This window comes from Aethalodelphis obliquidens, unplaced genomic scaffold, assembly GCF_003676395.1.
Source record: "Aethalodelphis obliquidens isolate GAN/ISIS:26980383/991018 unplaced genomic scaffold, ASM367639v1 scaffold9, whole genome shotgun sequence".
NCBI lineage: Eukaryota > Metazoa > Chordata > Mammalia > Artiodactyla > Delphinidae > Aethalodelphis > Aethalodelphis obliquidens.
The window spans coordinates 28,461,657-28,478,409 of NW_020837953.1; the positions used below are offsets into that span (position 1 = coordinate 28,461,657).

The following is a 16,753-nucleotide window of genomic DNA, read 5'->3' on the forward strand; positions in this document are numbered from 1 at the left end:
AGGATGAAAAATAAATAGAGCCTGTGGTGCATTATAAAAATATCTGGCCAAGCAGTGTAACACATCCTTTTCCCCCCAAAATGTAGCTTTTGAGTATGCATAGGAATGGTAAAAGCTGCCTAGTTCCATTAACTTTGTATTAATACCATTTGGTTGTTGGGCATTTTTGACATCTTGTTATTAAAATGAAATGGTTCCTTTAGAGAAGACATAGCTAGCCAGGCCAAGTGTTATGGAGAAAGTTAATAACTTTCCTTTATTAGGTTAATGACCATGTTAGAGGTGAAGTGACCTTTTTATGAGTCTTGTTTAGGAAGTTCCTGGGATCTCATAATAGTTTTGGGATTAGGATTGGGCGTTTTGGAGAAGATGATAAGAAGGTATCTTCTAACCCTGAGAACATGGGTGCATCTGACATTTAGAACCTGGTGCCCAGTTCTGTCCTGTCACTTTGAGACCTGTGTCGAACCCCATGCATTCCAATATCTGCCTTCTGTCCTACACTGGGAAGAATGGGTGGACTTAACCCTGTATACGTTAAGCTATCTTGGAATGTTTGAATGCAGTAAAACATGCTTCTCTGCATCAGGAAATAGCTGATCCACATGCTGCTTAATCTGTCTTCATTAAATTTCTTCCCTTTTATCCTCCTTTGTCTAAAATGTTTTTATTCTTTTTATCCACATCAGTGTGCTTTATTTGAAAGTAAGCTAATTAACTACAGTAATACATTAACACTTTTCAAAACACTTTGGCATTGATTTCATTACCTATGTGAATCTCCCAACAGATTTTTGAGAGACACGACTATTTTTACATGAGGGAAGTGAGTTCTAAGGTCAAGTGACTCCACCTAAGATTGTAACTGTCAAGATGTGGATTGACATCAAGTTCTATTTCATTAGGCTCAGAAATAATAATAGCTGCAGTCTATTGAACATATATGATTTTCCAGGTACTGTACTAATCACATATACATTATTGTCTTCACAGTAGTCCTGCAATATTAGGATGTCCTTTATATACTGGGCAAACAGGATTATAGAGGTTAACATGATCATGAGCCAGCTGTTTAAACCCAGATCTCTATCACTCAGATCCTGAGCTTTTCTACTGTTCATTTCTGCATGTCCAGAGCCTACCCAGTACGCAAAAGTCCAGCTTCAGTTATCAGCTCATCTATGAAAGCTTTCTTGCTCTCACCAACCAGAAGCTACAGAGGGGAATTCAGTAGCACATTATTTATTTATATAATTCTTATGGCCCTAGTTTATTTTATATATAGTGATTTGTGTAAATGTTTTCTATTTCCTTGCACATAAGTTTTCTGAGGGCAGGGGCTTCAGCTAATATGTACTTTGTAAACAGTGGCTGCCTAATATATTGTGTTGAATAAATCGTGTACCAGTAAATATTTTTTTCTAAGTATGGATCCCTCTTTATTTTCTCTTTTACATCAGAAGTTCCCCCCAAGGGACCTCAGTTCAATTCAGTTAATATTGCCTGTATTCTCTATCCCTATTACTTTTCCACCCTCAGGGATGTGGGGGTGTGAAGGGGAGGATGGGGAGCGGACAAAACTGAAAAGCATTTATTCAGTCTTCTCTGCAAATCTTTACATTTTTGAATTATTCAGTAATTATTTTATGAAGAGTACATAGGATGAATAGCATGTCAGCAATGCTGTTATCCAAGTTGAATCTTATATAAAGGCATTTATTATAAAGGATCTTTTATTTAATGTAGTTGTAATCATAGGACACTTCCTCTGGGCCATCTGCTGGGGCATGGAAATATTCTCATTATATATATACAACCAGACATAATGGTGTTTAGAAAATTGGAATTGCTGTTATTATATTTCTTGTTCAAGCTTGTATTAAACTATGTTGTGTGTAATTCTTTCTTGTTTACTTTTGTTTTGCTGATGAGGAACCAGAACACCAAAATTAATTCATTGTCTCTTAATTAATTATGCATTCTGTGGTCCTCATTATAGCAAAATGTGTAGAAGAAATAGTTTATTTTCTGTGTTGGTCTTCCTTGTATACATGCACGTCTGTGATATACATGCACATCTGTGAAATTTTCCACTCCTGGAACACATGAAAGAGGGAACCTGTCCATATCTGGCATACTAAGACACTTCTCGTCAATTTAATAATTAAAAATACCCTGAGGCTGACTGGATGTGTGGGTGGGTTTGAGTGTTTGGTCCCATCTTGAGGCAAAGGACTCTTTATCCTCTCTTAATTGAGCTGTTTGCTTCCTGCTTTGGGAATATGAAGGGGGTAGATCATGAAGCAATCTAGATGTTTTCATGGTTTTATTCATGAACTTTACAGATTTCCTAAGTGATCTGGAGGCTTATCTTTTACACACTGAGCTCTCAGGTACTATTGCAAGGAATCATTTATATAATTATTTAAAGTCTAGACCTAGTATAACTTTAATATGGTTATGTTATAGATCAAACCATGTAATTTATACTTTGATAAAAACAAATGACATTATTTATAGGGAACTTAAAGGTGGCCGGGATGACATTGTCTTCTGTTTCCTTACATGCCTTTTCTATATCGTGCAGAAAAGCCTAGTTCACCTGGGGAATATCTTCATTTTCTGAACATAGTTTACTGTTCATGAAGTTTTATGAAGATATCAGAGAAAAGAAACTTCTTTTGGCTCAGTTCTAATAACTTGAAGCGGGAAGGTATAAGGAAAACTTTACTTTCAGTGGCTTCAGGAAGGGATGTGCAGTGGAGAAGGGATTAGTGTGGCGCTTGCCCCAGGTTAATTTACCACAAAATATTCATGGAGCTTGAGGTGCTAACAGTATCTCTGAATTTTTTATTTTTGAAGGGCATGCTTTCTGAAAGAACAACCAACGTCTTCTGTGTGTTTAGTTTCAAGGATGAAGTTGTTAACAGTGATTGTGTTTTTTGTGTGGTAAAGAACACTGGGAAACCCCTGTGCTCCTTTGAAGACAGTGCGTTTTTGGTTTTTTTGTTTGTTTGTTTGTTTTGTTTTCTTTGGCCACACCTCGCAGCACTCGGGATCTTAGTTCCCCAACCAGGGATCGAACCCGTGCCCCCCTGCAGTGGAAGCATGGAGTCTTAACCATTGGACCGCCAGGGAATTCCCCAGAGTGCATTTTTAAGTTTAACAGTAGTCATCAATTAAAGAACTGTTTGCAATTCAGTCTAATTTGTGGTGGTCCTAAAATTTAAGAGCTACCAGATTCTTCTTATCTCTACTTGATTGCTCTTTTTGCTCTTACTGTTCCCCAGCAACTCACAGTGGATCCTCAGGACAACCTTAAAACTTTACCCACTGGAGTTGTAGACTTAAACTTGCAGCACCATATTCTTACATACTTGGATCCTGTTTTCATCTAGGCTTTGGACTCAGCTGACTCTGTGGAATAGATTCCTGATTAAAATAACTTCAGTGGTAGACTGGCTTATGTATACTTAGTGACTTCATTCTTGATCACCATAATGGGCTATGAATCTTCCCTTTTGAAATTAAATAACTTTAAAAAAAATGCCTTGAAAGTTGAGAGAGACATCTAAGCAGCAGTTTATACCTTTCCAGCTCCCATTTCCACAGGTCCCTTCTTTTACCATTTTATGCCTAGGTTACTGCAGTGACCTCTTTGCTTAGCCTCCCAGCATCCATTTGCTTTCCCTCACTCCTTTTTATAAAGGAATGTGAAATTAATCTTTCTTTTTTGGCCACGTCTCGTGGCAAGTGGGATCTTAGTTCCCCAATCAGGGATTGAATCCGTGCCCCCTGCATTGGAAGTGCGGAGTCTTAACCACTGGACTGCCAGGGAAGTCCCTCAAATTAATCTTTTAAAATGAATTTTTATGATTTTACTCCCTGTTACTGCCTGGAGCATTATTAGAGCCCAGCTCCTCAGTGCTCCATAAAGCCTCACTGGCAGCTGGACTAGTTTTGTTTTTTCACCCTCTCCTTACTGCACCTCTAGTTGGTGGCGGGATTCCTTTTTTATTGGTGGGCACCTGCCCCACTTGCTTTTATTTCTACCTTTGCTCTTTGTGGAAAGTCCTTTCCGCTGTCTTCTCGCTCTGAAGTCCCCCATCCTTTAAGGTGTTCCTTGACCATCCTGTGCCAGATACTCTTCCAGTTTGATTCCTGGTAGGTTTTTCTTTTTTAAAAAAAAATTTTAATTCTTGGCCTGTTTGTTTATTTATTTTTGGCTATGTTGGGTCTTCGTTGCTACACACGGGCTTTCTCTAGTTGTGGAGAGCGGGGGCTACTCTTCCTTGTGGTGCACAGGCTTCTCATTGCGTTGGCTTCTCTTGTTGTGGAGCATGGCTCTAGGCTCGCGGGCTTCAGTAGTTGTGGCTCGTGAGCTCTAGAGCGCAGGCTCAGTAGTTGTGGAGCACGGGCTTAGTTGCTCCGCAGCATGTGGCATCTTCCTGGACCAGCGCTTGAACCTGTGTCCTCTGCATTGGCAGGTGGATTCTTAACCACTGCGCCATCAGGGAAGTCCTGGTTTTTCTTTTTAATCTTTTCTTTCAGGGCAGAGAACTTTGTTTGTTTTTTACTGCTTTTGTTACTTCCAGTAGTGGCTCATGCAGGTTGTGCATTTCAGGGTAAGTTCAAATACTTCAGATGCTAAAATTTTATTTTTTCAATGGTCAGAAAAACAATATTGGTTTTTCAGATATGAGAGAGAAGATCAAATTACCTCATATTGGCCAGGCCTAAGTGATTTGTGTAACTTCATCCTTAGTGGTGGAAATGTTATTAAAGGACATTAGATACAACTATTAACAGTGTTTATTATGAAAAGTGCTTAATAACCCTGGAAAATATTTTTTAAAAATCTCTTAATTTTATATACTGCAGTTATAATTATGCAAAAAATTAAACTTTTCTTTCTTAAAAGGAGTATATTAGATTTCAACAAAAAGAGATTTAGTTGAGAGACAATTAATATGGAAATTTGTTTTCACTAGTAATCATCTTGCCACATAGACTGAAAATTTTAAGCAGTAATTACTAGATGCCAGATTGTGATGCTGCCTAGTAGTGAAATGTGAAATAAATTATAGCAAATTTTGATTCTTAGACAGTTTTTTGACGATTTGAATAAAATGAAACAGAACAAAAATGTTTAAACATTTAAAAATAATCTTTACGTGTAAGTATTGAGTAACTGATTAAAAAAAATGCAGGAGGACTTCCCTGGTGGCGCACTGGTTGAGAGTCTGCCTGCCGATGCAGGGGACACGGGTTTGTGCCCCAGTCTGGGAAGATCCCACATGCCGTGGAGCAGCTAGGCCCGTGAGCCATGGCCGCTGAGCCTGCGCGTCCGGAGCCTGTGCTCCGCAACGGGAGAGGCCACGACAGTGAGAGGCCCCGCGTACCGCAAAAAAAAAAAAAAAAAAATGCAGGATACTTAATTAGTAGTTATATAAATGGGAAATGAGAATTTAGAGGGTCATGTTCCTTAAACTTTCTGGAAGAGAAGGGAAAAATGAAAACACCATCTTCTTTCTTTCTTTATTTTTTAAATATACTTAGGTATTTTTAATTAAAAAATGATTGGCTTGTGATTAAGCCATTGAAGATTTTCACCATCCCTTATTTAAGCTACAGTTTTCAAAGTGGTTGGAAATTATTATCTGCTTGCTTAAAAATACTGTGTTGGCCAAAAAGTTCACTCGGGTTTTTCTGTAACATCTTACGGAAAAACCCGAACAAATTTTTTTGGCCAACTCATATCTGAACCATGTGGTGTGAGCTCTCTCAAAATTCCCACTAACTTTTGTCACTTTGAAATTATGTTGAAGTGAAATGTATCTGCTTAAGAGAAAATGCCTTATTTGTAGTGAATTCTGTACCACCATAATCTCAATTTTTATTTATTAAAAATCAGTTCTAAATCATACTAAAAGTGTATTTTGTAACAGGTCATCCATAATCCCACATCAACGAGCACCTATTTCAGTTTTTATTTTTCTTTCCAATCTTGAACCAAAAGGGAAGGGTGCATGAGGATAAGCAGTCTTTTCGTGTACAATTTTGTATTTTGCTTTTAAAATTTAATGTTATTTTATAAATATTACATATAGTCCTGATAGCTGTTTTGGGTGAGCTTGTATTGTTGCATATAGTTGTACTTTATTGAACATTTAGTTTGCTCCCAACTTTTTTGCTCTTATATTTTGAATGTGAAGCTTTTTTTTCCTTTTGAATTCTTTAATGTTGAGATAAATTCTCAGGAATGAACATGGCTTTTTTCCCAGCTTTTTAATTTATTATTATTATTTTAAAAATTTTTATTGAAGTATGGTTGATTTACAATGTTGTGTTAATTTCTGCTGTACCGCAAAGTGATTCAGTTGTACATATATGTATTCTTCATATTCTTTTCCATTATGGTTTATCATAGGATATTGAATATAGTTCCCAGTGCTATACAGTAGGACCTTGTTGTTTATGCATCCTATATGTAATAGTTTGCATCTGCTAACCCCAAACTCCCAACCCTTCACTCCCCCACACTCGCTTCCCCCCTTGGTAGCCACAAGTCCATTCTCTATATCTGTGAGTCTGTTTCTGTTTCATAGATATGTTCATTTGTATTGTATTTTAATTGTAGTTTTGTTTGGATATATGCCCAGGAGTGGGATTGCTGGGTCATATGCCAACTTTGTTTTTAGTTTTTAACTTCCATACTGTTTTCCATAGTGGCTGCACCAATTTACATTCCCACCAACAGTGTAGGAGGTGAACATGACTCTTAATGTATATTTTTTCAGAACCCTTTCCAAAAGAATTGTCATAACAGTGAATGGATATTTGTACCTTTTTTTTAAAGCCTTGTAAAGGATATCAATTTATTTTATATTTAAACCGTTTCTTGTTAAAACTTTAGTAGTAACTTCTGTGTGTAGTTTATAATATTTATTATGAACTGTCTTACTAGATTTCACAACAACCCTCTGTGGTATGGAGGGCCAGGTAAATTCCCTAGGGCATTAAGATTTTGAGAAGGGAATTCTGAAAATTACACAATTTTCACAGTTAGAGCTTTGACTAGAACATGTGACAGTGTTTACCAATAATACTTATTTTTTTTTAAGATGTTGGGGGTAGGAGTTTTTATTAATTAATTAATTTATTTTTGCTGTGTTGGGTCTTCATTTCTGTGCGAGGGCTTTCTCTAGTTGCGGCAAGTGGGGCCACTCTTCATCGCGGTGCGCGGGCCTCTCACTATCGCACCTCTCAGACGCGCAGGCTCAGTAGCTGTGGCTCATGGGCCTAGTTGCTCCGCGGCATATGGGATCCTCCCAGATCAGGGCTCGAACCCGTGTTCCCTTCATTAGCAGGCAGATTCTCAACCGCTGCGCCACCAGGGAAGCCCCCAATAATACTTATTTATTTCTATCAGTACTGAGCGGTCCTTTCTCTGAGTTGATATCAGGTTCTTTTAATGTAATGAGAATATTTATCAAGAGATTAAAAAATTGGGGGTGGGGCTATATCTTACCAGCTAGTTAAAATATCAGGTATTTGACTCCTGCATTGGCTACATTCCAGTGAAACCAAGCTTGTGTTGGAAGTTTGCATTGCCACATGAGATGATTAAACCTGTTCATGCCTTCGGGGTTGTAGCATCCCTGTGAACAGTACTCCTTGAGAAGCCAAATCTCTGCTCTGAGAGATAGCTCTATGCAGCCTGTGTTGTGTGTAAGCAGTCCTCTTGAGTACAGAGTGCTTATTGGAGTTTCCTTCTATGCAAGTATTAACGGTGGTATGGTCAAACACATCCAGTCTTTAATAATCAGCTTGCCTCTTAGTTTTTGCAAAGCTCTAATCATAGTTCTTCCTGCAGTGTTTTGTTAGGGCTCCTAATTTTATAGATTTTCACTGAAGTGGGCTGGGTGATGTTGTGCTCACATCTGCTAGCTGAGTACACAGCATTTCATTGGCTATGCCATTAGTAGTGTGAAGTCTGTTGGTTACTATTTTGTTATTAAATAATATTAGCAGCTAATTCTTTGAGTGATTACTGTGAGTCCAGCACTGTACTACTCCTTTACCCACTATATTATTTAATATTCATAACAGTTCATTTTATAGGTGAGAAAACTGAGGCCTAGATGAGTTGGGATTTGAAACTAGTTTTTTTTTTTTTTTTTTTTTTTGCGGTACGCGGGCCTCTCACTGTTGTGGCCTCTCCTGTTGTGGAGCACAGGCTCTGGACGCGCAGGCTCAGCGGCCATGGCTCACGGGCCCAGCCGCTTCGCGGCATGTGGGATCTTCCTGGACCGGGGCACAAACCCGTGTCTCCTGCATCGGCAGGCGGACTCTCAACCACTGCGCCACCGGGGAAGCCCCCTGAAACCAGTTTTTTGTTGTTGTTTGTTTTTTAAAGTGATTTCAGAGTAGTTGTGTATGTTTTACCACTATATTACTTAAAATAAGAAGCCTAGAGGTTTTTGATGTTCTCAGCCTTTCAGTTTATTGTCTCCACCTCTGTTTAAAGGACTCTTGGTAGGGGTTAATGTGGTGGTCGATTGTGCAAGTGTGGCTTTGTGTATTGTCTTTTCTGTTAGATGATTTAAAAAAAAAGGTGTTTCCAAACACAATTTAGAGGTTTCCCAAGCGGCTAACATTGCTCATAAACCAGTGCTTGATTTCTACTTTGTTCTCCAGAAGCCTCATGAATAAGCTTACTGATTTCTTTACTCTCCTTAAGTCTTTTCCTGTGGTTCAAGCTGGGATAAGTAGTGTATGTGTTTTTCTCCTAAAGACCGGAGAGCAGATACTACTGGAGAGGCACTTAGGAATCCCATTTAATGGGACAGTACATGGAAGAGTACAAGGTCTGTTGTATTGCTGTGTCGGATGGTAGGACCTCCCAAGCCCTGGTTCTCAGTTTGTAGGTCTTGAAAGGGATTTACTAATTTAGAGGTGATTGGATTATAGAACTGACCTATACTGACTAGAACCACAAGAGATTAATGTATGAAAACTAAAATGCAATTTACTAATTTATAAGGAGAAACAACAACTCTCAAGTGGACAGGATAATTGTGTTCAGTGATCAGCATGTTTGGCTATAGGAGGAAGCAAAGTTCTCTTAAGTTTGCTTGGTAAGCAGTCTGAGCCAGGGAAGTTACTTGGATGTTTTTAGTGGCTGCTGTACCCAAGCTACTATCTAGCCTGATGCATTAATTGCTTTTATAAGGACAGACTTGTTTGTGCATCATATGTCCTCTCCCTAAACATGCATATTGGTTGATACTGCCTACATCTGACTCCCTGGGTCTCCTTTTCTTTTGTTGGACCAATTTCTAATTCCCTTATCTTCCTTTAGAATTGTGAAATCTTTTAATCCTCTAATTGCCTAATATTTCTTTAAATTGAATTTTGTAAACCTCTTCTGTGATCTGTTCTTTGTTGTCCTGTCAAAGAACAATATTTCCAAGTTCTTGATGGGGTAAGCAGTAACTGTCTTTTCATACACTAGTTGCATTTGAATGTTTGATGATTGAATTTAGGTGTGGCTTAAGTGAAGGTTTGGCAACTCCTGATGTGGGTTGGTGAACCAGGATGTTTTAGCCAGTGCTGTGGATGATATTACCTTTAGAGAGGTTGAATCTGAATTTGAAATAACAATTGGATACTCATCATCACTTTGTTTTATATTCAGTAGATTATAGCTCCTTTTAATATGATCAGATTCGAATGTCTTTATTTTAGATGACTCTTGACTATGTGATTGCTACTAATTCTCAGTAAGCTTAACAAGTCTAAGTCCGTTTAATTTTGCCGAATTTAAAAAGCCGATCTTTTTTTTTTTTTTAATACAGAAGGGCTATAAGACAAAATAGGGGAAAACATGAAATGGAATGGATGTAATTTTTTCCAAATTCAAAAAAAGCACTTTGATTTTAGATATTAGAAATGGAACAAGAAGTGCTTCTTGAAAACAGACTCTTAAAGATGTTTTCAGTAAAAGAAAACGCTTCCGTATATTCGCAGCTGTATTAGTTATCTATTGCTATGTTCCAAATTACCCTAAAATTTAGTGGCTTAAGACAACATGTTGTTTAAGCCTCACAGTTTCTGTAGGTCAGGGACCCAGTCATGACTTTGCAAGATTCTTTATTTCAGGGTCCCTCACAAGCTGCAGTCAGGATTTCAGCTGGGTTTGCAGTCATCTCAAAGTCCAACTGGGGAAGGGGCTGCTTCCAAGCTTACTCATGTGGTTGATATCAGGATTAAGTTTCTTGTGGGTTGCTAGACTGAGGGCCTCAGTTCCTAAGGAATTGATGTCCAGTGACCTCTCTTGGTTCCTTGCCATATGGGCCTCTCTATTGGGCAGCTCACAGTATAGCAGCTAGCTTCGTTAAAGTGAGAAGGTGAGAGGGTGAGAGAGGAGTAGAGGCAAGATGGAAGTCAGTATTTTAAAGACAGTCTCGAAAGTGCCACCCCCTCACTTTTGCCCTCTCTTACTCCTTAGGAGCAAGTCAGTAGGTTCAGCCCACAGATAGGATAAGAGGGGGAATTACACAAGGGACTGAGTACCAAGAGGTACAGACATTAGGAGTTGTTTCAGGTGCTGCTTGCCACACAGCTGAAGAGTGGAGAAGGGTATGTTTTGGAGGAAAGAGAAATGCTGTGGAAGGTCCAGAGACGCTGAGGAGCTTTGCTAAGTTTGCTTCTGTCCTTGCCCAGGTACCTTGATACAGTAGTTTACTTTTCTTCATCTGCAGAGCACTCTTGCAAACCGTAGGTTCTGTTTTTATTCCTCCCAGAATTGGCTTGCTATCACCTTCTTCTACCACTTCCTTTTTCTTTATCTCGTACAGACTTGCCTTTTCAGTCCCTGCTGTTTTCATTAATAATAGTTAATTGATCTTGGTTACTTTGCCAAAGCATATGGGGTTTTACTACTTTGGGGGCTGCTCCTAGCATCTATTTAGGATTTATGTTTATACATACTGTTAATAGTGGAAGACACCATTTCCTCTTGGTATGTGACTAGGGTCTTGAATTTTTCAGTGTGTACTGTATGCATTGTACTACGTCATTTTATATAAGGGACTTGAGTGTCTGAGGATTTTGGTATCCAAGGAGGCTCCTGGAACCAGCCCCGCATGGATACTGAGGGATGACTGTATTCCTTTGAGATTTGTTGCATCTATTACTACTTTGAAGTACAGTCTCCACTTTTTAGTACCTTTCTACATGTTTGTTGTATTATTGTTTCCTTATGAGAGAATTTGGCCAGGAAACAGCCTTGCTTATATATGGACCTGCTTTTGCTGGCTTTGCATGTTGCGACAACCTGGCAAGCTATGAGGAAAGATGACAAGATCTTAGAAGTCATTTTTGAAGCTTTGAGTTCAAGGGCTGCTGCTTTCACTAAGCAATTTGACAAATTGTGGACAGACTATATTTGCACATGGAGGCTGGTGGCTTAGAGAAGCTTGAGTTTTGAATAAAGATTTCCAAATTTGTGTTGAGAGGGATGAGCACCATAATGAATATATTTGATCATCTTTGCCCTCTTTCCAATATATGGACACTAAAGTTAACCAGCAAGTGAGGAGTCCCTTGTGCTGACATTCTTTCTTCTGGTACACAGAGGAGAAGTTGATGCAGACTCCTGTTTGCTTACACTCCCTACAAAATACAAGAGAAAAATTGGAATGTTAGTTGGAAAGGGTACAACCAATAGGGAAAGAAATTCTATTTGTAATCTTATAGGAGGGCATTTTTGAGATTAAGAGGAGAAAAATAAGTTCAAAGGCAAGAATTCTAGAGTTGTGCGTTAGTACACATTAATTTTCAGGGTCCCATCTGTGGTTTACAGCTGTTTTGCCTTGGTGTAATGCCACTGAATACATTTATTGAGAACCTCCTGCGTGGTGGGCATTGTGTTAGGCCCGCATCAGCAACATCTCTAATCATCACAGCAACCTGAAAAATACTTCCTTCATCAATGCAAAGAGGATGAGGCCCAGGGCAGTCCTGCAGTTTGTCCTATGACACATCAGAGTTGTCTAGTCCAGGGCTTCCTGACTCCACTGCCTGCCTATGGTCTGGGCTCTCCCTCCCACCCCTTCCCCCTCCCCCTCAAGTTAACAGACCAGCTGTGTCCTTGCTTCTCTCAGAGAATGAACCCTAGAGGCACATTAGGAATTGACTGCTGTAACTGCTCATCTTCAAGTAAACCAATGCATCTGTGCAATTAAGTGTCAGACCGAAATGTGTCTTTTGTCATGACCTTCTTGGACTAGAAGATAACAAGGTAGGGGAAAAAAGTACAAGGGAAACTGCTTTGCTCCAGGTAGTAACCCGTGTCTACCAGATAGTTTTATAGAGCTAGAATAAATTGATGTCGAAAACCCAGAATTTAGGTTGGAAAGCTGAGATTCGTTTTAGTGAGGGCAAAGTTGAGATGTTTCTTCATTATCATTGGGTTATGGGTTATAAATAGAAAAGGTAAACCTTTATTGTCAAGGAGAGAGCAAATGTTTTGTACTTTCTGGTTTTTTATTCTGTTCCTCTGAGAAATTCAGCTCTTTCTTTTATGCTCAGAAGCAGTGTACTATCTCAGGCTTCTGAGTTTCTTGTTTGACTAGTAGCAGCTGAAGTGAATACATAATTAGAAGAAATAAGAGGGACATTTTAGTGAGTGAAGCTGATAACCAGAAGGAAGAATGATGGGATTCTAGTGGAAATTTACTTTGTAACAGGTCACTAATGCTTTGATCTTGTGCAAAACTGTACTGTGTTTTGCTTGAAAGGGTAGTTTGCATTTCTTTGGTTGAAGCTAATTTAAGGCTAGTGATGCCTGCATTTTTATGAGGTGTGGAATGTTTTGTGAAGTCACTTTAATGGCATTACTAAGTATTCTTAAGATTAACTGAGGTGAGGAGATTTTTATTTCCCTTCCAGTAATGGGGGAATAGCTGCTCTGTCTTTCCAAAATCTTGGAACAGGTTAATGTTGTGGTTGGGAAGTTTTTTTTTTTTGGTTTGTTTTAGTTTTTTCTTTGTGATGTTGAAAGTATTTTAGTTAAACAGAATCTCTGTGTATGAAGGAGGTGAATTTTGCCTCTAGTGTTCCATAGCTGGGGTCTGAGTTCATGCCACAGCTTGAGTAACTTTGTAGGGCCCCTTAGTATACATGTAGGCAGAAGTAGCCTTTTAGTAGTTGTAGGTACTTTCTTTTTCAGTAAGAATCTTCTTAGCAGTTAGCTGTTAGGTCTAGTATGAATTCTCCCCCCCCTTAAAAATCTTGGCATAGATTAAGTGAATAATTCTAGGTACTTAAGCTGAGCCTCTATTGTGATGGGTTGATCTGTAGCCCCCCTTGCATTAGGCCTCTTTGTGACTTTTACCAAACATATAGTAGTGCTCTGACCACAGTCTGTGGAGTCAGAACACTGTGATTAAAGACCTTCAGGGCACGTGAGCATCTTCAGTACCCTTGTCTAAAAGAAAGTGTTGACTGCTGTACTTTCATCCTTTATGAATTCTTTAAAAGCATCTATTATTTTTAATTTGCAGCAGCTCTTGCCAGGTAAAAAGTTTTGGGAAACAGATGAATCCAGCAAAGATGGACCAAAAGGAATATTCCTGGGTGATCAATGGCGAGACAGTGCCTGGGGAACATCAGGTAATCTAGATCTAGCATCTGTACTGTGATTTATGCCTGTCTTAGAGCTCCTTTCCTCAGCAATTGGCAAGTTGTGAATTTTACATCAGTGACAAGCATGTCAAGCAATGTCCTGTCCTGTGGTATAATTGCCATGAGGGAGCTTATATGATGTAATTTATTAAAACATAATTAACACAAAATCAGGTCTTCAATATTTTACTGAAGTGCTAGCCACAGGGGAATGGTCTTATTTGAAATGACCGTAATTTCAGCTACAACTTCTTGTTCTGTACTGCTGTCAGCATACTTGGAATTAGAAAATCCATGCCTGCCATTTGAAGTTCATGTTTCTTTCTCCTCCCTTTGCCCCTGTGTACTGTGTATGGGGTGATCTATCTATAAATGTGGTTTGGGCCAAATAAGTCACTGGGTATGGACACTCTTCTGACTGACTACCCCTGAAGAAAGGGATGGGGAGAACTTGTAGAGGCAGACATACCGACAGCAGAAAGAAATGACAGTTGATAGGGAGGAAGGAGACAGAAAATTCAAAAGCTGATGTGCTGTGTTATAGCAATATAAGAATGGAACCTCAGATGACAGTGGTCATCAGAAAAGATCAAATTATGTTGTTTTAAAAAGGGTAGTAAGATCACATTTTGTTTCAGTAACATTACCAATAAAATATATTAAAAAGAAATTCTGCTACTTGAAAGGGGTAAACATTAATTTATCCACTTAGCTAGATAAACCAGTTATGTGAACTGCTGTATTGCTCTGCTATCCTGGATATATGAGGGGTGTGTTCCGTTTCCTTAGCTTATGTAGTATATTATACTTAGGGAAAACACAATAGGAGGTTTTGGCTCAACTGACCATGGCAGGTTTCCTGATTCCCAGTCATTGGTTTATCCATGAGACATCACTCATAATTTGTTTGAGCCTCTGGCTGCACTGTATCATGCTTGTGTATCTTTTTTGTAGATCATTCAGTTTCCCAGCCAATCATGGTGCAGAGAAGACCTGGTCAGAGTTTCCATGTGAACAGTGAGGTCAATTCTGTACTGTCCCCACGGTCGGAGAGTGGGGGACTAGGCGTTAGCATGGTGGAGTATGTGTTGAGCTCATCCCCGGGCGATTCCTGTCTAAGAAAAGGAGGATTTGTAAGTTGGCTTGAGGAACTTGTTCCTATCTCTCTCTCTCTCTCTCTCTCTCTCTCTCTCTCTCTCTCTCTTTCCCCTTTCCCCTAAAGCAAAACATGCCTGTTTAGTTTCCTTAGATACTCACAGCACTAAGTGCAGGGTTTTAAAAAACGCTTTTATTGCAATTAGATTTCAGTGAACACAGCAGGAGATGTAAACTAAACTTTTTAAAAATAGAGAAATGATGTTTTTTTGGGACTCATTGATAGTAATGTGAGGTAAGGACTTAAATCTAGATCGCAGTTCATTGGCCTACCAGAAAACACCATTTTTAGTTTAAAACAAACAAACAAAAATAAAAAGAGAAGGAATTAACACAAAGCTGAAGGCAGGTGTCAGTAGGGAATAGATCTGAGAGAGTGATTTGCCAATACCCTAGGATCCTTAAAATGGATCAGATATGTTGGGTCATTCTTGTTTTTGCTAGCTAGGCTTTAACTATGGAATGATCTTTGGCCCTCTTTGAGTAGCTTTGCTTCTCCTACCCAGGCTATCAGGAAATTCGAAGTTCTGTTAATTCTGTATTTCAGTTTTTTTCAGATTCATCACCATTGACGTCTCTGATGCTAAATTGTAGCTAGAGCAGCTTCTCTGTCTACAGCCTCTTCCCTTTTGAAGTCTTAAAGCAGTCTTCCTCAAGCATCTTTGATAGCCTTTCTCAAAACTAGTTCTTTCTTATACCATTGACTTTCTAGATCTAGAAGTCTTAAGATGTATTTCTGTTTGAGTCTTCCTCATTTTGTTTTCTGTGACTGGTTTTATATTCCAAGTCACAGCTAGGAAGGCCATGAAAGGCACCCTGAATCTTTCTTCCTTCCTTTTCTCCCGACTCAACTTGTTTTGTACCTTTTCAAAGCACTTTCTCCCTGAAGTCTTTCTGGGCTAATACTACTGGTTGGCAATCATTTTAAGAGACCTTCTTTCCCCCAAATCATAATAATAACTTTGCCTTTACAACTATCTTACATTCTTTTATCTTGATAGCATTTGTTGTCAGTGTTTTTACTGTTAGACATTTGTTGCTAGGTATCAGAGGCTTGGTCCTATTTTCCCAGTTCCACTTGAAACTTCTCTAGAGTCACAGTAGTACATTTTTGGTGCAGCTTTCTCAAGTGTCAAGTTCAATTCTTTAATACGTTAGTGGACATGAAATGAATGATTGTTGACTTGCTTGGCGGGAAGATAACAGGTGGCATCCAAGGTAACCAGAATTCCCATGGAGTTAGCTTTATTCTAGGCACGTCAAAGATGATGGATGCTTCAGCTGATGTTGACATTTGACACGTGGCCGGAGCTTTTGATTCCACCAAAAAAATGGGGGGTGGGGGGTGCGAAATGAACTTATTTAAGAGGCTGGTTTGGATTTCTCCCAGCTCCACAGCTAGAAATTTGGTTTTAGGAATTTAGCCAGAACAGGATCGTTCATTTGTATAATTACCTTCAGGAAGATCAAGGGACTAAACTGGGGCTTTTGTCTGAGTCTTGCATTGTAGCTGTTCCAAAGCTGACCTGATTACTTCTGGGTCTTTTGACCCTGCAGTGGCATAGGTCAGGTTTAGTGGCTTGTAGATCAGATTGGAAAAGACTTCTTGTATTTGAACCTTCCCAGGAGGCTACTTGGGAAGAACAAGATCTACCCTTTGGATGTGAGGAATGGGATCAGGCAAAATGATCATTTGCCTGTTGTCTCATGGGAAGGATGGTGTTACTTCTTCTCTTCTTTCAGCTTATCCCCAGCTCACCTCTTTTTCTTACCTCACACTTCCCTCATCTCAAGAGTGCAGATTCCTCAGAGGAAGTGCTGCCTTCCAACTTCTGCCTATAACTTTTATTTATTTACTGTAGGAGAAAAGTTAGTGTCATGCATAGGTAAGTCATTACTGTGGTGA

At 39.1% G+C, this 16,753-nt stretch overlaps 1 protein-coding gene across 18 annotated transcripts in view; it reads left to right on the forward strand.

Moving 5' to 3' along the window:
* The window catches only part of PUM1 (pumilio RNA binding family member 1), a 127,996-nt gene that overhangs the window by 41,061 nt on the left and 70,182 nt on the right, over positions 1-16,753 (forward strand). For 11 of the 18 annotated variants that reach the window (XM_027109369.1, XM_027109377.1, XM_027109371.1 and 8 more), the window contains 2 exons: positions 13,572-13,680; positions 14,647-14,825. The exons of 4 other annotated variants lie outside the window; for them this stretch is intronic. In XM_027109369.1, the coding sequence (XP_026965170.1) occupies positions 13,572-13,680; positions 14,647-14,825 (288 nt within the window). Of the gene's footprint in view, positions 1-13,571; positions 13,681-14,646; positions 14,826-16,753 lie in introns of those variants that run through there. 3 more of the 18 variants (XM_027109370.1, XM_027109386.1, XM_027109387.1) reach the window with 2 other exon arrangements.